Genomic DNA, 20,257 nt, shown 5'->3' with positions numbered 1-20,257 from the left:
GACAAGTGACATCTATGTCATCTGTTGTCATATTAAAGTTGAGACAGAGGATGCTGATAGGACAGTTGAGAAATGTCTTTGTGCTGTCACAGCTGTACAGAATATTCACACAGGATGATATTGGTATGCTATTGGTTGCTTTGGCTCTCTTCTTCTTGAGGGGTTCTTGAGAGGTGGTCAGTGGACACAGTCGTAAAGTGAAAGGGGAACTCCACTCAATAGAGACTGTTGCTTCTCACCAGATTTTTCTAAAGGAAAGATCATTAGGGCAGTAGAGATCCTATAGTTGTGAAAATGGTAATTTTATGATTAGGAGTTTGCACTTCTTATTACAAAGAACAAAATCTAAATATTAGGCGTTACCTACACAAGTATGCACACACACCAATGCATCAATTGAGGCATTCAAGAAAAACTAGCACCATGGACAGCGAACCTGCCTTGGTACATTGATACTACGTTCCAACATTGTGGCTCGAGGTAGAGCAGTTGGCAAGCTAGTTGAACTGTACTGCATCGATTTCATAACAACTATTTGCTGTGTATGAGAGTAGGTTCAATGCCCATGAGAGTAAGAGGGAGGGACTGACCTGTTTTTGAGGGCATTGAGGGCTCAGGATTATTCCCTTGGGTAACATGTAATTTAGAATGAATATTAGATACTTGTCTTATTTCATTTTGTGATAGGTCTGAGGGCAATAATGAAGTACTGCTGATAATTCACTTCTTCAAGGGGGCTTACCTCTTGGTCACCCGGCAACTGTTGCCATGGAGCCTTGATAGCTAGAGGAAAGCAACAGAACGGAAATCCCACAAGCAGCAAGCTCTCAAATGAAAGCAGCCATTCATGATCATTAGATGGATACATGAACTTGTGCGCACACACATGCACATGCACACACAAAGAAACACCACACATACTTACGCAATCATGCTTTCATAAATTTCACTCCCACGAACTTAGGTCATGGGCCTGTCTCAAGGCCACGGACCTGTCTCAAGGCTACGGACCTGTCTGTGTGCTCAGAGAAACAGAGGACTAGGCAGCAGCACACAACACGGCAAGACAAGTGTTTGCCACATACAAATGGGGAACTTAGTTCAGATGATTCACCTGACTATGCAGAGCCATCTAGATACAGCATATGTCTTTGAATGTACCATCTTTTGATCTACCTAGGCTAATTTGTCCCGTTGAATGCCTGTGTCCATGGATGTGTGTGTGCTGTGCTGCGGTGTTGACATGGCCCAGCCAGTGTGTGTAATGTGGGTCAGCTCTGTGCTGTGGCCCGCTCCGCTCCGCGGCCAGAGAGGACTCATCTCCCGGGAGCCATGGATGGATGCTGTGGTTGAAAGCCGAGACTCTGCTAGTCTGCTCTGCTACTCCTCTCTCTCTCTGTCGCTCTCTCTGTGCTGCCTGGACCGCTGTACATGGCTCCAACACAGAATGCTGCAGAGGACTCTGTGTGTCTGTGTGGCTCTGCTGTGCTCTGATAAGGATGGCTTTAATACGATGTGGTGAGAGCAGTTGATCTCCTAGACTAGTCCCATTTCTCTCTGCTCTGCTCTGCTCTGTTCTACACAAAGAGCAGGTCAAATAGTAGACTGGATCTGCTCAGTTCTCTGGAGTTTAAAGAAAAGTATGTTCTCTCTGCTTAGAGGGTAAGAGCACACTCAGGACTTGGAACATGTTTATAGTTGGAAGCATGCTTCTGGTATTATGTAGGAACTAACACACAAAGTGACTGAAATGGAAAATACTTTTTTAGTAGCTTGGGAGGGTTTTGATATGCATCTTTTTTTATTACAGCAATTACTCTGAATCTGCCAGCCACACTGCATGTTATACAACTCTGTCATATTTATGCCTTTGAAAGGTATATAAACCATCACAACCCACATCCTATACACCTAGCAAATGACTTGGATGTTGACGGTAAAGGGGACAAATACATACTATTAGAACAAAGGTGTGCTTAATTAACATAGTTTCCCCTCTCATGCTCTCTTGCCTGTCCCCCATGCAGGCCTGGATGACTGTCTGCAGCAGTACATTAAGAACTTTGAGCGGGAGAAGATCAATGGGGAGCAGCTGCTCCACATCACTCACCAGGAGCTGGAGGAGCTGGGGGTCACCCGCATCGGACACCAGGAGCTCATCCTGGAGGCCGTGGACCTACTCTGTGCTCTGGTGAGGAGTCGTTCGAGACATAAAGAGTTGGAGTCAGGAAGGATGGTCAGGAGATAGGGCTGTAGAGTTCGAGGTCTGGTGCACAGACATGATGGAACAACTTTACTATCGATGACTTCCTGTGCAACCAAGCCAGTGCAGTCAAGGTGCTTGAACTGGAAGAACACAGCAGACATGCAGGAGATGTCCAGCTAGTTGCCAGATCTGTTTGTGCACCATTTGACAGAAAAGGTATGGCAAGGCATGACAGACAAGATTGAAGTTCAGTAAAACGTGTCCCTTTATTATAAAAAACAACATGTGTTTCATCTACAGTCGTCATCAATGTTATTTGCTGAGTAGGGGAGGGTCATGTACAGTGCTCAGTAAACAGGGCTAAAAAGGCTAAGGCGAGAGGCTACGGTGATGATTTGTGTTCGTTGGAGCTAAAGGCTAATTCAGATTCATTGGTGATAGATTCTTGTACGGGCAGATAGAGGTGGAGCGGCAGGACCCTGTGCTGTGTACATCAGTAAGGGTGGCATGAAGTGGGTGTCGTTAGCCTTGGTGTATGATGAGTCATACAGAGAGAGTTAGGCGTGGGCCTGGGAAGAGCCCTGTTAGAGCAAGCTAAGAGCTGTGTATTGATTTGACTGAATCAGAGAGGGGCCACATAGCACACGTCCTCGCTGATGGGCTGGTAATGGATCCATAGGCCTAGAAAGCAGCAGTTGGTAGGGAGTGTGTGTGTGGGGCTGCCTGTGTGTGCGGCGTGTGTGGAGCTAGCTGAGGTTAGTGTATGATTCGCTGTGACAGAGCGGCCCGCAGCAGAGCATCATTAGAGGCTTGGGAAACGTGCCTGGACTGCCTGAAACCCTGTCTGGCCAACATCTCCACACCCACACACATGTAATCTGTGTCTGTGTTAGTTAGACGGTCCGGTGGGGGCTGCCTGGGTGTGTGTGTGTGTCAGAATTTGATTTGTGTGTGTGTGAATGTTGAGAAGACTGGATTGTTCACATAGGGGGCTATAATATAGGTGCGCGACTGTGTGTGTTTGAGTGCGTGAACGTGCGTGTGTGAATATGCGTTAACACAGTATAGTGTGTGTTCTGCATCTCATCTCCAGCATGGTGATGTGCTGTGATTCTCATTGGCTGCTGGGACATGTCCCCATTGATCCTGGCAGAGTGCATTAGAGCTGAACATTGCGTCACTGCTGAGAGGAGGCTGACATGAGTAATGACTGCACTGGGGGAGAGCTGCAGGTGGAGGGGCCGGGAGGGACAGGACACGCACACACACAGCCTTATCACATGGCCCGTCCAAAATGGATGTCAACTGAATAGATGTCAGTCTCTCTGCTCTGCTTGCGAAAGACAAGCCTCTCAACAGATACATTTTAGGAAAGAATCTCTCCTTCGTGGGTTGATTATGTGAGTGTGATGGATTGAAAGAAAATGCTGGCTTAGTGTCAGTGTGACTGCTGACTCACTTTGACATCAAACTGAGGGTTGCTTGTTGCTGGGAGTTAGATAATTGTTCATCAGTCGGCAGTGACCAGACAGACAGAGACAGGGCTCTGCTGCTGAGTTGTTGAGGCAACTGGGGTTTTACTCCCATTACATTACAGCAATCAGAGGAAAGTGTCCTCTCCATGCAGTGAAGCCTCTCTCTGCCTGAATGGCTCACTGGAAGGAGACAGCAGGGAAATGGCTGAGCTGGTCAGTACTCACCACCACCTAGCAGCATAATAGTGTGTTTCCTCTACAGTGGGTCGACTGCCAAGACAAGGTATTATTATAGTGTTGCTTAGCATATGTTTATGAATGTAAAGTATATTTATCTCTCACCCGCCTTTTGTCTCGTCATCCTCTGCATTGACGTATATAACCGACTAGTGATGGAGAAGCCCCCATAAAGGCTATCAGAAAGCAGTGCATTACTTTGATATTTTTAATGAAGCGAGAGGAAAATCAATAAGGGAAGAAGGAGCTATGGAAACACTGGGCTTGGTGTAATTAAGAGTGACAAAGCCAGGAGTCACCATGGCAACCGGGCTGGCTAAGCTACATAGTCGTGAGTTAGACAGGAAGGAGGCATTTCTCCATGGTGACAGCGATGACTGCTAACAAGACCCACAGAATGAGAGACAGCTATTCACACACAGGCACACATCTCCAACAGACACACCATTGTGACGAGTTACGTACACACACAACCTACATTCCGGTTAGAGTGGAATACGGCATGATGCTCTGTACACTTTAACCAAAGTGTAGCAGAAGAGTGGTCTTTATTGTGTCTCTGATGAGGCAATCATCCATTTATGTTTACTTGAATAACTTGATCAAAAAGATACAGCTCCGTCAACCTGGTTTGGTGGATAAATGAAGAGGTAAAGATGAGATTATATTACTGGAGGGACTTTGTCTCTATTTATCTCTGTCATTTAGATCTTATATCCACTATAGATTTGCTATAGCACTGTTTTGTATGAGCTTTCAAATACAAGGACCCCACTGGACACAGACGTCAATTCAATGTATAATCCGTGTTGGGTCAACGTAATTTCCTTGAAATGATGTGGAAACAGCGCTGATTCAACGTTGACTGGCACCACAATGTCCATGCAATTTACTGTTATTTCTCCCTGTGTCCACATTTTCTTGACGAATGACATCTTAACTTTAAAGTTAAACACTTCTGGGAGCGTACTGAACCATGAGGGTACTGTACTTTTTGTTCCAGAACTATGGACTGGAGACTGAGAACCTGCGTACCCTATCCCACAAGCTTAATGCTTCAGCAAAGAACCTACAAAACTTCATCACAGGGAGGCGTCGAGGCGGCCATTATGACGGCAGGGCCTCCCGCAGGCTGCCCAACGACTTCCTCACCTCTGTGGTGGACCTTATCGGAGCAGCCAAGAACCTGCTGGCCTGGCTGGACAGGTGGGTGTTACCTCGGGGGGGAGGGGGGGGGGGGGTCTTAGGGCTAGAGGCAGAAGATTGAAATTTAGAGTGATAGAAAGTGGCTTTAGCAGCAGATACAGAGGAAGAGAAGGTAGAGAGGAGGGAGTGAAAGGATGATAGGTCCTCCGGAAGTTTTGTTTTCCCACATTTTTGCTCAGCTGCCCGCAGCTCTGTTCTGTAAGCTCGCAATGTGTCACTCAGTCACAGAGCAGGAGGGGAGGGACAAGCCTGCTGGGAGGAAAGGGGAGAGTGCGAGTCATAGGATGCGGAAAGGGAGGAGATTAGGGTGGAATAGGCAGAATCAGGAGAAGGATTTAGCAGACGGGAGCGATGATAGCATAGAAGATGAGAGAGAGCGAAGATTGTGACAGCGCATGACCATCTGGCTAGGAGCTGAGTGGCTTGGGTTGGAGGAAAGGGAGACAGAAAAGGAAACAAAGTAGTGATCTGAGACCTGGAGGGGGGTTGCAGTGAGATTAGTAGACAAACAGCCTCTAGTAAAGATGAGGTCAAGTGTATTGCCGGCCTTGTGAGTGGGAGGGAACTGGGAAAGGGTGAGGTCAAAAGAGGCAAGGAGTGGAAAGAAAGAGTTGGAAAGAAATGAATCGAAGGTAGACGTCAGGAGGTTGAAGTCACCCAGTACGAAGAGAGGTGAGCCATCATTAGGAAATTAGCTTATCAAGGTGTCAAGCTCATTAAGGAACTCTCTAAGGGTACCTGGTGGGCGATAGATGAAAACAATGTTAAGCTTGAGTGGACAAGTGACAGTGACAGCATGGAATTCAAATGAGATAGATAGGTGAGTGAGGGAAAAATAGAACATCGCCCTAGGAGAAATGAGCAACCCTGTGCCACCACCGCGACGGCCAGATGCTCTCGGACTATGAGAGAACATGTAGTCAGATGAAGAGGGAGCTGCTGGAGTAGCAGTGTTTTCTTGGGGTTGAGCCATGTCTCCATCAAATTCTAGGGACTGAATAGGCTGAGATGAACTGTGTTCTTGACCGCAGATCGGCAGTTACAAACGCTGCCAGAGACCAGTAATTCCACATGGGTTGTGCATGCAAGGCACACTGAATTAGAAAGGTTGCAGCCAAGAGGTGGGGAGCGCCTGTAAAGCCTACAGGGAGAGGAGCGAACTGGGATAGAAAACACACACACATAGTTGGCAAAGCTACAAAAGAGCAAAATGAGATCTGAAAATACTAGGTCAAATAATCAAGTGCGAGAGTGTTGTGGAGCCTTCCTTTCTATCTTTCCTCGAAAAACTCGGCAGAACCATCATTGTTTCGGCAACAGTCTTTGTTTCGGCGATAGGCTATGGCGGCGATGGACTTTGTCTGCGCCACTGAGAATACAGGGGACACTGAAGTACTAACAATAATTGCCTTGTAGAGGTGTAGAGCACCCCTCCCGGTACTAATTGCTGATTGCTGAGGAGAAACCACTCCCCTCCAATACAGCCACTGTTTATGAAAACCACAACAGTCAGAAATGTCCCTGCCCCTTAATCCTGGTTGATGTGTCCACAATCATCTGCAAGTTATGAGCAGTCAGCAGTTCACGCACCAAGTAGGCTACTGGGGAGACAGGCAGCACTTAAAGTAGATGTCCCTAGCTAGCAAAAAGACAGTACTAGACAATAACAGATTAAGACAAAAATTATACTTATCACTCCTGGAGATATCAGGAGTCCTCTAGCTATTGAATGAAACACGCAAGGTCCAACTGAAATTTGACTTGGCCTTTAAAACCAACCCCTCTGAAAGACACACATACATACACATACGGTGCATTTGGAAAGTATTCAGACCACTTGACTCTTTCCACATTTTGTTACGTTACAGCCTTATTCTAAAATGTATTAAATTGCCCCCCCACAAAGTTCTACACACAATACCCCATAATGACAAAACAAAAAACAGGTTTTTAGAAATTTTAGCAAATGTATAAATATATTTTAAAAAATGAAATATTACATTTACATAGGTATTCAGACCCTTTACTCAGTACTTTCTTTAAGCACATTTGGCATCAAGTCTTCTTGGGTATGACGCAACAAGTTTGGCACACCTGCATTTGGGGAGTTTCTCCCATTCTTCTCTGCAGATCCTCTCAAGCTTTGTCAGGTTGGATTGGGAGCATCACTACACATGCATTTTCAGATCTCTCCAGAGATATTCGATCGGGTTCAAGTCCACGCTCTGGCTGGGCCACTCAAGGACATTCAGAGACTTGTCCCGAAGCCACTCCTGTGCTGTCTTGGCATTGTCTTGGTTGTGTGCTTATGTTCACCTTCCAACAGGACAACGACCCTTCGCCCTAGTCTGAGGTCCTGAGTGCTCTGGAGCAGGTTTTCATCAAGGATCTCTCTGTACTTTGTTTCGTTCATCTTTCCCTCGATCCTGACTAGTCTCCCAGTCTCTACCGCTGAAAAACATCCCCACAGCATGATGCTGCCACCACCATGCTTCACCACAGGGATGGTGCCTGGTTTCCTCCAGACGTGGTGCTTGGCATTCAGGCCAAAGACTTCAATCTTGGTTTCATCAGACCAGATAATCTTGTTTCTCATGGTCTGAGAGTCTTTAGGTGCCTTTTGGCAAACTCCAAGCAGGCTGTCATTGTCCTTTTACTGTAGAATGGCTTCCATCTGGCCAACCTACCATAATGGCCTGATTGGTGGAGTTCTGCAGAGATGGTTGTCCTTCTAGAAGTTTCTCCCATCTCCACAGAGAATCTTTGGAGCTCTATCAGAGTGACCATCGGGTTCTTGGTCACCTCCCTGACCAATGCCCTTCTCCCCCGATTGCTGTTTGTCCGGGCAGCCAGCTCTAGGAAAAGTCTTGGTGGTTCCAAACTTCTTCCATTTAAGAATGATGGAGGTCACTGTGTTCTTGGAAACCTTCAATACTGCATAAATGTTTTGGTACACTTTCCCAGATCTGTGCCTCGACACAACCCTGTCTCGAAGCTTTACGGACAATTCCTTCGACCTCATGGCTTTGTTTTTGCTCTGACATGCACTGTCAACTGTGGGACCTTATGTAGACAGGTGTGTGCCTTTCCAAATCATGTTCAATCAATTGAATTTCAACAGGTGGATCCAATCAAGTTGGAGAAACATCTGAGGATGATCAAGGGAAACATGATGCTCAATTTCAAGTCTCATAGCAAAGGGTCTGAATACTTATGTAAATAAGGTACTTCTGTTTTTATTTCTTATAAAATTAGCAAAAATGTCTCATAACTTGTTTTCTTTTTGTCATTATGGGGTATTGTGTGGATTGATGAGGAAAAAAAATAATTTAATACATTTCAGAATAAGGCTGTAACGTAACAAAATGTGTCAAAAGTCAAGGGGTCTGAATACTTTCCGAATACACTGTACATACAGTACCAGTCAAAGGTTTGGACACACCTACTCATTCAAGGGTTTTTCTTAATTTTTTACTATTTTCTACATTGTAGGATGATAGTGAAGACATCAACACTATGAAATAACACATATGGAATCATGTAGTAACCAAAGTGTTAAACAAATATAACAAAAATATAAGGAATGCTGTTCCAACAGTCTTGAAGGAGTTTCCAAATATGCTGCGCACTTGTTGGCTGCTTTTCATTCACTCTGCAGTCCAACTCATCCCAAACCATCTCAATTGGATTTAGGTGATTGTGGAGGCCAGGTCATCTAATGCAGCACTCCATCACTCTCATTATTGGTCAAATAGCCCTTACACAGCCTGGAGGTGTGTTGGGTCATTGTCCTGTTGAAAAACAAATGATAATCCCACTAAGCGTAAATCAGACAGGATGGCGTATCGCTGCAGAATGCTGTGGTAGCAGTGGAGGCTGGTGACTTGAATAATTGAGGAGGGTGGGAGAAGGCAAAGTGTGCATGGATAAGACCAAGTGTGTTTCAAAAATCATCAAATACTAATTATTTTAACCTAAAATATTTAATAAAGACATTTATAGTACAATATTATGGGGAATGGGTATGAGAGGGCTACTTACACAGTGTTGGAAAGGGATCACAGCAGTGATTGAATGAGGGTATGAGGCAGGAGTTGAGGGGTTCAGAGGCTTGACCAGTATAGGACAGGATTTGACTGAGAAGACAAAAAACAATAACACAACACACTACATAGTTAGACAAAAGAGCCAAGAATGAGTTATTTCAAGCTAGGAGTAAAATCATTGATGTGTAATAATGTGATTGTGTATGTGATTGACTCTACATACAGTAATGAGAGAAAATTGACAGGGGCACTCAGTTGCTCTATGAAGTTAAACTCAGACATCTCAAAATGCATAAAGTCAAACACGGACAACGCATCTCGCCCACTTGACACATCAAAGTAGCCCAAAAAACATTCCTGAATAAAGCTCTGATCATCCACATACCTGACCATAACTGACAACTGCAAGCAGGCTGGTGGCACCATAGGTCCCAAAGCGGTGGGGCAATTTTTACCCCCTTGGGCCTGGAGTTTTTCCTTTTATGTTAACTTAACTAGGAAAACTCTGGACCTTATAAGGTATGACAGTGATTCATCAGTTGTAAAAATGTTTTATATGGGCTATGATAGACCAGTTTGTCCTAATCAGGTCACATGGTTTTAAAAAAACTCCTGAAAAAAACTCCTGGTCCTGGGGTGAATGAAAACTCTGTCAAACTGCAGCTAAATTATATTTAGACTAGATTAGGAGGGGATTTCCTCTACCCGGACAGATAGACAACAACTGATAGACAATTGAGCTGAGCTTGCTTTATGCATGTTTATAATATGCAGGCCTATGCAACTGTAGGCCTTGTAAAAAATTTACTCACATCACTATTAAGTTGATTGATTCATTTCAGTTGATCATTTAGGATTAAAAATGTATAGGCAGCCCAATTTTGAATATTAACTACATTAGATCATATTCACATTTTCTCCTGGCACACAAATGGACTATACATACCCTGACCAGATGGACAGCGCGCATAGGCTGTATGCAAGTGCTCTTATTAGTAGCCTATAGTTGATCAGACTGAAAAATAGTCTAATTTTCATCCCATACAGCATGTCAGATTTCTAATGTTTAGGTGTAGCCTAGGCTGCTGCAACATTTATAACATGAGTTTTTGCTTGTGTCTGTCTGTCCGGAATGTTATCATCTTTGCTTTATAAATACCGGAGGAAAGTGGAAAGTCTACTTGGGCGCACAAGAAAAAATGCGCTGTGTAAACCTTTCTCCAATCAAATGTTTAATGGATGATGCGATGGAAGCTATCAAATCATTCGGAATTGTTTTCAACATCCCAAAGACAGTCAAAAGTGCCATATGTTCAGCAAGTAAAGCATCGTAACGTGCAATTACCTCTTCAAACTCCTTGTAGTTGCCCTTGTTGGCAGAGCTTTCCCTCTCGTCGTGTCCTCTAAAAGCAAATTATTACACGCCCAAAAACGCAGTGGTCTTAATAAGCAGTTTGATAACATCCCTGTTTCTTCTTACTTTATCGTTGTGTTGTGCAGTTTGAATACGCAGAACTTCATCATAATCGATGCAGCTTTTTCCCAGAAGCTTGAATCTGATGTGGGCATTTATATGCTCCCTGCTTTTGTTTTGCCGTTTGGCTGAACAATCAATGTTTTCCAGGTCACTGTACCCACCTTTCGACCAAGGCTCAGACTTTCCAAAATGCAGGCAAGGCCAGCAATACAGGCGGCTCGATGAAAGGCTCCCTGTTAACCAGCTATAGTAAACTCGTACATCGCCTTGGTCTGTACAATTGCCCTTATTTTAGCGCCCCCAAAACGTAATACTTCCAGATCAACTGTAATGTCAATACCATTGTAAAGCACAATTTCTCCCCTTTCCAACATAATCAATCACATGACCTAAACGCTGCCTGTTTCTGCATAATTCAAGCAGGAAATGAGCACGTAGGGTCTTTTTAAAAATGGCGGGTGGGGAAGCAAAACTAATGCGTGATAGTGAGAAGGAGAGATGTGTGGGAAAATGGCTTTTTTTCAGTTGATCTGTCCAACTTATCACCTTATCGCCTCTAAAATGTAAATAAAACACTAAGAGTTTATATAATGTGTCATTACATACCTATTTGAAGGTTTGTGTCGAATTTGAATCGGGTTTTTAGGGCGGTGCTAAAGTGATCTTAGAAGTAAACAGCAGCTTTGAGAATGATGATCGCATGATGACGCAAAAAATGACTAGGTACCTTACCACCGTCACTGTCCATTTCTTGTTTTTAAAGGATGATAGAAGTGCTACACCTGGTGGAGAGAGATTGTAAGACAGAAATAGTTGCTTTATGCGTGCTCTACGTTACGACATGACACGTCCCGTGTTCAACTTTTCTCCAATACTATAGAGCCATTACCATGTCGATCTTGAATAGAAACCTAGTTCACACCCCCGATTTTGAAGTCAACACAGTCGCTACAGTCCCATTAGTTTTCTTTGTAGCCTCGTTTGAATGTTGCGGTTACGCACAATTGTACAGAATGGGGTGAGTTTACGTTACACTTTTGACACCAGCTGGTATTGAACGCCCACACCTTTTCATCCTTCTTCATGTAACTGACCAGAGGTCGGCCCCCCACTTTTATTTTGCACCTTTTCCACGTACCCCAGAGAATGAATGGGGTTCTTCAACAAGAAGTCCACAACATTTTCAGCAGCGTTGGCCATTCTACCGCTGGTAACTAGCTAACGTTAGCTACTGGAGTTAGCAAGGCAAATCTAAATAAATTGCACTAACTGGACACAAAAATAAAGTTCTGAAAACAATTTAGAATATACCTCCTCCGTCTCTTGTAATTTGAAAAAACTAATTTGAATTAAATAATATCCCCAAAATGATAAACTATCACTCGTCACTCTTAATCTCTATCCAACAATGTCACCAAGCTTCTCAACACATAGAACCCCCATAATGCTCTGGGGCACAATCCCAATACAACACACTAGAGCTGTGTTTGAATACTCATACTAACCACACTAACTGTACTATTTGTGATATGAATTGAGTATATAGTATGCTTATTGGTCATAGTATGGATATAGTTAGTATGCCAAAAGTTTCCGGATGTCGTACTAAATTAGCCAAAACATGAAGTATACACGCAGGACACTCTTTTTGTACTTTAGGGCCCATGAAGCAATTCATAAGGAAATGGGCGTGGCTTCACATTGTTTTCAGATTTAAACAAAATGGCGGAAAGTAATACAGCCGATGTACAACGAGAGCGGATACATTGCTTTAACTAATTATGACATATGTTAAGAAAATGTTGAACAATGTAATAAAGTAATTACTTTTCAAATAAGTTACCTTACAATTTATGTTGGCTGACAATTTGTTAGCTACGCTGTCCTTACCAACCACATAGCATATCATTACAGCAGTATGTACCAGTATGTTAGCTATCTACCTAATGTTAGTTGGCTACTTATACATCAAACTTGCCAGTATATTAACTTTAGGCTATCTAACTACCCAACATTTATTGACTTGATTATTCCCTTCATTTTTAGCTTAGCTAATTTGAATAGTCGTTGTGCGTTCTCAATGGACAATCGGGTGCTTTCGTAAATTCCCTCTGGCTATCTAACGTTACTCCAATTTCAGAGCACTCTCGTCTGAGTGTAACAGAATGCAGCATATTGAATTTACAAGAGCTCAACAACCGTTGAATATGGCCGGTGTCAGTAAATGGCAGCAAAAAACGCGTAATTAAATTGTTGCCCGCAGCACAGTTACAGTCACACTGCTCTGGATAACATGAAAACTGCCTAATCAGCTCTGCTAGGGTGAGTAAAATGGTCAGTGGTCTCATTTGTGTCTGGAAGTAGCTAGCAAGCTAGCCAACGTTAGCTTGGGTGCTTGACTGCCGTTGTAAGGTCAGAAAGCTCAAATCAACCCTACTCCTCGGCCCTTGCGTCCAGTGTGTGCTCCGAGAGCGAGACGCACTGAATTTACGAGCGCACTCTGGCACTCCAGATTGACTTTAAGAACACACCCGAAGTCGTAAAATGTCTAACTAGTAGCATTTGTTATGCTAACTAGCTTGCAAGAGGTTGCATAGCAACAGCATCAACTTCCCGTAGACAGGCAAAGAGCTAATACGCCCAACTGAAAGGATACTGTTTGTTTACAGTACACTAAAATGAACTCATAGTATATAGTATGTAGTGTATAGTATGTTAGTATGGGTATTCGAACACAGCTTAGGTTCATTTTCTGATCCTAATTCTATGATTGGATGGACAACATGTCAGTTTAAACTGCAAAATCTTTGATTGGTTGGAGGACGTCCTCCGGAAGTGGTCATAATTACCATGTCTATGGAAGGGGGTGAGGCCTATGAGCCTCCTAGGTTTTGTATTGAAGTCAATGTAGCCAGAGGAGAATGGACGCTAGCTGTCCTCTGGCTAAACCATGGTGCTACCCCAGATAGTGCTGTTGAAGTTACTGTAGACCTTCATTGCAAAACAGTGCATTTTAATAAATTATTTGGTGAAATATATATATATATATATATGTAGTATAGTTTTATCTAAAAAGGATAACTTTTTTAATGTTTCACAATTTTTATTTTTTATAAAAATTTCACTGAGGAGGGTCCTCCCCTTCCTCCTCTGATGAGCCTTCACTGTGTGTTAGCCATGCTGGTTAAGTGTCCCTTGAATTCTAAATAAATCACAGACAGTGTCAACAGCAAAGCACCCCTACACCATCACACCACCTCCTCCATGCTTCATGGTGGGAACCACACATGCGGAGATCATCCATTCACCTACTCTGCGTCTCACAAAGAAACTGCGGTTGGAACCAAAAATCTCAAATTTGGACTCATCAGATCAAAGGACAGATTTCCATCGGTCTAATGTCCATTGTTTGTGTTTTTTGACCCAAGCAAGTCTCTTCTTCTTACTGGTGTCCCTTAGTAGTGGTTTCTTTGCAATTCGACCACAAAGGCCTGATTTATGCAGTCTCCTCGGAACAGTTGATGTTGAGATGTGTCTGTTACTTGAACCCTGTGAGGCATTTATTTGGGCTGCAATCTGAGGTGCAGTTAACTCTAATGAACTTATATTCTGCAGTAGAGGTAACTCTGGGTCTTCCTTTCCTGTCCTTTCATGAGAGCCAGTTTCATCATAGCTCTTGATGTTTTTTGCAACTGCACTTGAAGAAACTTTCAAAGTTCTTTACATTTTCCAGATTGACTGACCTTCATGTCTTAAAGTAATGATGGACTGTCATTTCTCTTTGCTTATTTGAGCTGTTCTTGCCATAATATGGACTTGGTTTTTTACCAAGTAGGGCTATCTTCTGTATACCACCTCTACCTTGTCACGACACAACTGATTGTCTCAAACACATTAAGAAGGAAAGGCATTCCACAAGTGAACTTTTAACAAGGCACACCTGTTAATTGAAATGCATTCCAGGTGACTACCTCATGAAGCTGGTTGAGAGAATGCCAAGAGTGTGCAAAGCTGTCATCAAGGCAAAGGGTTGCTACTTTTAAGAAATATATTTTGACACTTTTTTTGGTTACTACATGACTCCATATGTGCTATTTCATAGTTTTTATGTCTTCTCTATTATTCTACATTGTAGAAAATAGTTTTAAAAAATTTAAAAAACATTGAAAGAGTAGGTGTGTCCAAACTTTTGACTGGCACTGTTTACCGTCTTTTATTGGAGAGGTGTGGGTGCCCGGGGAGTTGTTGTTGTGCGGGGGTTAAGTGCCTTGCTCAAGGGCTTGTTCTTGTTGTCTTCCCTTACTAGCAAGTTGGCTAAACACTGTAAGTTAGCTAGTCTTTTAGCTTCCCACATCGCCATGTGAAATAATCTGATTTATAATTTAAAAATATGTCAGAGCAAATACTTATAGTTGCCATTGTAACCTACAACATTATCCCAATTTGATAAGCTGCTTCAATTTATTCGGTCTCATATCAGCAAAATATGTCACATGGCTATCTATTTTTATGTTTTCAAATAGTCTAGAACAACATTATCACTTCTAAACAAAATACATTTTGGGGGGATTCTAATAAGGCCACAATATTGTTTGGTTTATTGTTTAAAAAGTCACTGAGATTATATTGATTTATCAATGCAAAATATACTCAACAAAAATATAAACGCAACATGTAAGTGTTGGTCCCATGTTTCATGAGCTGAAATTTTCTGTGAGCACAAAAAGCTTATTTCTCTCAAATGTTGTGTCCAAATTTGTTTACATCTCTGTTAGTGAGCGTTTCTCCTTTCCCAAGATAATCCATGTACCTGACAGGTGTGGAATATCAAGGAACTGATTAAACAACATGATCATTACACAGGTGCACCTTGTGTTAGGGACAATAAAATGCCACTCTAAAATGTACAGTATTGTCACACAACACAATGCCATAAGTTGTCTCGAGTTTTGAGCGAGCGTGCAACTGGCATGCTGACTGCAGGAATGCCCACCAGAGCTGTTGCCAGAGAATTTAATGTACATTTCTCTACCATAAGCCGCCTCCAACGTTATTTTAGAGAATTTGGCATTATGTCCAACCAGCCTCACAACCGCAGAGCAAGTATAACCACGCCAGCCTAGGACCTCCACATTTGTCTTCTTCACCTGCGGGATCGTCTGAGACCAGCTACCCGGGAAGCTGATGAAACTGTGGGTTTGCACAACCGAGAAAGTTCTGCACAAACTGTCAGAAACTGTCTCAGGGAAGCTCATCTGCGTGCCTGTCGTCCTCACCAGGGTCTTTACCTGATTCTAGTTTGGCGTCGTAACTGACTTCAGTGGGAAAATGCTCACCTTCGATGACCACTGGCACGCTAGAGAAGTGTGCTCTTCACGGATTAATCATGGTTTCAACTGGGCAGATGGCAGACAGAGTGTATGTTGTCGTGTGGGCGAGCGGTTTGCTGATGTCAACATTGTGAACAGCTTGCCCCATGGTGGAGATGTGTTGCGCTGCATGAGGAAAGTGGTGGTCACACCAGATACTGACTGGTTTTCTGATCCATGCCCCTACTTTTTTTTAAAGGTATCTGTGACTAACAGATGCATATCTGTATTACCAGTCATGTGTGATCCATAGATTAGGGCCTAATAAATTAATTTAAAATGACTGATTTCCTTATATTAACTGTAACTCAGTAAAACATTTTAAACTGTTGCAGGTTGCGTTAACATTTTTGTTCAGTGAAGGTTACTGTGATGCATACCCTATAGATCAGATCAAGGAACCAAGCAAGCTTCATTGCCTACACAACACTTGGGGTTGATAAGGAATGATATGGCACGTTACCATTTTCATGTGGCATGGGAGTAAGTAGAATGATAAAGCGTGCTACAAGGAGCCACCTCTTTTGTGACGAAAAACGATATTGCGACACTGCGCTATGCTCCGTAGGGTCCGTCTCCATAGGTTATAAATAGCACTTTAGAAAAACAAAATATTCCCAGAGGAACTTCATTTGCATGTGTCTTATAGTTTATATAATGGTTCTCTTTCATTGTAAAGTTGTTGGAGAGGGCTTATGCAAAGATTTTATTTTTTAACATCTCTGAACTCTACATATTGTACTTCTCTCCTGCTAGATCTCCATTTGTCAGTGTGACAGAGTACTCCTTACTAAAGAACAACATTGTTCAACTGTGCTTGGAGTTAACCACCATAGTACAACAGGTGAGTTGTCCAGGGGTATGAAAAATGTTAGGGAATTTTATTAACTAGATACTATTGCATCAATATTTCTCTCACAGAATACCTAGCTACATACCTCAATGTTATACTTCTGTTAAAGTTTTGTCAGGAATAGATGGCCTACTGAAAATAACTTCCCTGTTTTAAACACTCTCAATAGACAGTCTTCCAATTAAGTTTTTTTTCTCTAACTGGTCTTTAATTGTCTTGCAGGACTGCACGGTGTATGAGACAGAAAACAAGATTCTTCATGTGGTGAGTTTTGAGTCTTTTTTCATGTGGTTTACTGCTCACAAAGACACACAAGGATCCACAAATCTTCCTATCAACCATTAACTGGCACCTTACACAAATCTTATTGGTCACACATAATTTGGATAGTCCAGATTGTCCATACTATCAACAAGCTATCTGTTGATTAGCAACTGCTTGCTAAGGTTATGGTTTGGTTTAGAATACAGGTTAGGGTAAGGGTTAGGACTAGGCTTAGGGTAAGGGTTAAGTTTATGGTTAGGGTAAGGGTTAGGTTTAGGGTTAGGATAAGGGTTAAGGTTAGGGGTAAGGATAGGGTTTGTAGATAGTTAGTTGACATGTTATTGATAGTCTGTAGAGCATCTACAGATGGACTATCCCAAAAAAAGTGTTACCATCTTATTTACAGTCACAAGATAAAAAACATTAGTCATGATAAAGGTTACACATGACACAAATTAACAAATGTTTTCAAAATAACAGTGGCATATAAATCATCAAACAATATGTTGGTCAATGATTTTGAAACACCAATGAATCTTTACACATTGTTTGTACACACACACACACACACACACACACACACTCTCTCTCTCTCTCTCTCTCTACTTTATTTAGGGCACATGCCCACACTTGAACATGTGATAATGCAGTCACATGCAGCCTCCTCATCGCCAGGCAGGCAGCACTATGGAAGAAGAGGGTTTGGGTTATTAATAAGAGTGTGTGAGTCTGCCTGTGTATTTCTCTAAAGCCGCAGTTTTAAGGCCTTTGGTTGGCAGTCTGTGTTGAATAATGCAGAACCTCCCTGCTGCTCCCATGGGCATTCCTGCCTACAGCAATTAGACAGAGAGAGAGAAAGAGAAGCTAGGACAAACTATGTACAGGCCAGATGTGTGTTTGTCTGTCTGTCAGTCTGTGTGTGTGCCTGTGTGAGAGAGAGAGTGAGTGAGAGAGAGAGCGATTGGAGACTAAGGGAATCGATGGAGTCATGGCTGTGTCACTGTAGCTAGCCAGTTCTAGCCGCTGTGCTACTTGTGGCAGTGATAGAAACCAACATACAGTACATTCGACATGACATCTGAAGGACATGACAGGCTCCAATGCTGCTAATACAGTGCTACATAGAGCAATAAGGACCCCTTTACTCCTCAGCTTGTTAAACCCAGGATGACAAGCCATAGCTTGCCTTTGAAGAATGCCATGTGTGTCTCAGATGATGAATAAGCCAAAGAATCGCTCATTAAAAAGCGGGTCAGATTCTCAGATAATGGCATGCAGTGCTTTATTCTTTCTGCTCTAAAACACAGGCAGGAGGAGAAGAGAGTGACTCCATGCACTCTGTCATTAGGGCTAGGAATTGCCAGGGACCTCACAATACGATATTATCATGACACTTACAGTTGAAGTCGGAAGTTTACATACACCTCAGCCAAATACATTTAAACTCAGTTTTTCACAATTCCTGACATTTAATCCTAGTAAAAATTCCCTGTCTTAGGTCAGTTAGGATTACCACTTTATTTTAAGAATATGAAATGTCAGAATAATAGTAGAGTGAATTATTTATTTCAGCTTTTATTTCTTTCATCACATTCCCAGTGGGTCAGAAGTTTACACACACTCAATTAGTATTTGGTAGCATTTCCTTTAAACTGTCTTTTTTATGGCGGTTTTGGAGCAGTGGCTTCTTCCTTGCTGAGCGGCCTTTCAATTATATCGATATAGGACTCGTTCTACTGTGGAAATAGATACTTTTGTACCTGTTTCCTCCAGCATCTTCACAGGGTCCTTTGCTGTTGTTCTGGGATTGATTTGCACTTTTCGCACCAAAGTATGTTCATCATTTTTCTGAGGTCTTGGCTGATTTATTTTGATTTTTCCATGATGTCAAACAAAGAGGCACTGAGTTTGAAGGTAGGCCTTGAAATATATCCACAGGTACACCTCCAATTGACTCGAATGATGTCAATTAGCCTCCCAGAAGCTTCTAAAGCCGTGACATCATTTTCTGGAATTTTCCAAGCTGTTTAAAGGCACAGCCAACTTAGTGCATGTCAACTTCTGACCCACTGAAATTGTGATACAGTGAATTATAAGTGAAATAATCTGTCTGTAAACAATTGTTGGAAAAATTACTTGTGTCATGCACAAAGTAGATGTCCTAACCGACATGCCAAAACTTTAGTTTGTTAACAAGAAATTTGTGGAGTGGTTGAAAAACGAGTTTTAATGACTCCAACCTAAGTGTATGTAAAGTTCTGTATTGGTTTTTCCCCATCACTACTTTCCCCATCACTACATTCCCAGTTGGTTCTTTGTCCTACACCAGCAAAGTGGTACTCTTGAACTCTGATGATGCACGATCCCGAAGCTCACCTTACACTGTGTCGTTTCTCTCCACCATACAGTCATCTGACGAATGAGAGACATTCAGGCAGTAATTCATATCAGCTAGTTGACAGTGTGTGCTGCAGCATATTGAATGATCCCATCCTGTCTTCTTGTGTCTGCAGTGTAAAACACTGTCTGGGATCTGTGACCACATCATCTCGCTGTCCTCTGATTCGCTGGTGTCCCAGTCGGCCCATCTGGAGGTTGTGCACCTGACCAACATCATGCCCAGCGAGGGCCTGGTGAGTACTAAGACTACGCTATAGACACCTTCAATCATACCTCGGCATGGGCTGAACCAGGACTCACTCTGTCAGGATACTTTACTTTACTTGTTTGTAATGTCATACCAAGATATGAAGTGTACGTCTCATCATTATAACTACATTATTCTCCTTTTTAGTTGAATACAGTCTACCCTCTCTCCTCTCATTTAGGGAATGTACATCAAATCTACATATGACGGCCTTCATGTCATCACTGGGACCACTGAGAACGTAAGTCTACTTCCTAGACCATGTGTCCCTGTAGTAAAACAATTGTTTTACTTTAAACAGTCTCTGCTAACCATACCAACTCTTGCACCCGTAACTGTTATTCTGTTTTACCATTGGCCTGCTCGTTTTCCACGTGAGCCTCTTGTAGTCCTGTAATGACCCGCCTCTCTGGTTGGGGCTCTGGGGTAACTGTTCAATTAGTGCAGCAAATAGTGAACCCCTAATTATCATCTGGG

At 42.7% G+C, this 20,257-nt stretch overlaps 1 protein-coding gene across 2 annotated transcripts in view; it reads left to right on the top strand.

The window, feature by feature from the left end:
• LOC110537307 (connector enhancer of kinase suppressor of ras 2) overlaps positions 1 to 20,257 on the top strand; it is a 73,086-nt gene that overhangs the window by 3,074 nt on the left and 49,755 nt on the right. For both annotated transcript variants that reach the window (XM_021623241.3, XM_021623240.3), the window contains exons 2-7: positions 2,028 to 2,191; positions 4,922 to 5,124; positions 16,773 to 16,860; positions 17,092 to 17,133; positions 19,647 to 19,766; positions 19,962 to 20,021. In XM_021623241.3, coding sequence (XP_021478916.1) covers positions 2,028 to 2,191; positions 4,922 to 5,124; positions 16,773 to 16,860; positions 17,092 to 17,133; positions 19,647 to 19,766; positions 19,962 to 20,021 — 677 coding nt within the window. The remainder of the gene's footprint in view (positions 1 to 2,027; positions 2,192 to 4,921; positions 5,125 to 16,772; positions 16,861 to 17,091; positions 17,134 to 19,646; positions 19,767 to 19,961; positions 20,022 to 20,257) is intronic.

The sequence above is a fragment of the Oncorhynchus mykiss genome, chromosome 12, assembly GCF_057628025.1.
Source record: "Oncorhynchus mykiss isolate SJ-2025 chromosome 12, ASM5762802v1, whole genome shotgun sequence".
Classification (NCBI taxonomy): Eukaryota; Metazoa; Chordata; class Actinopteri; order Salmoniformes; family Salmonidae; genus Oncorhynchus; species Oncorhynchus mykiss.
This window is presented reverse-complemented; position numbering and strand designations above follow the sequence as displayed.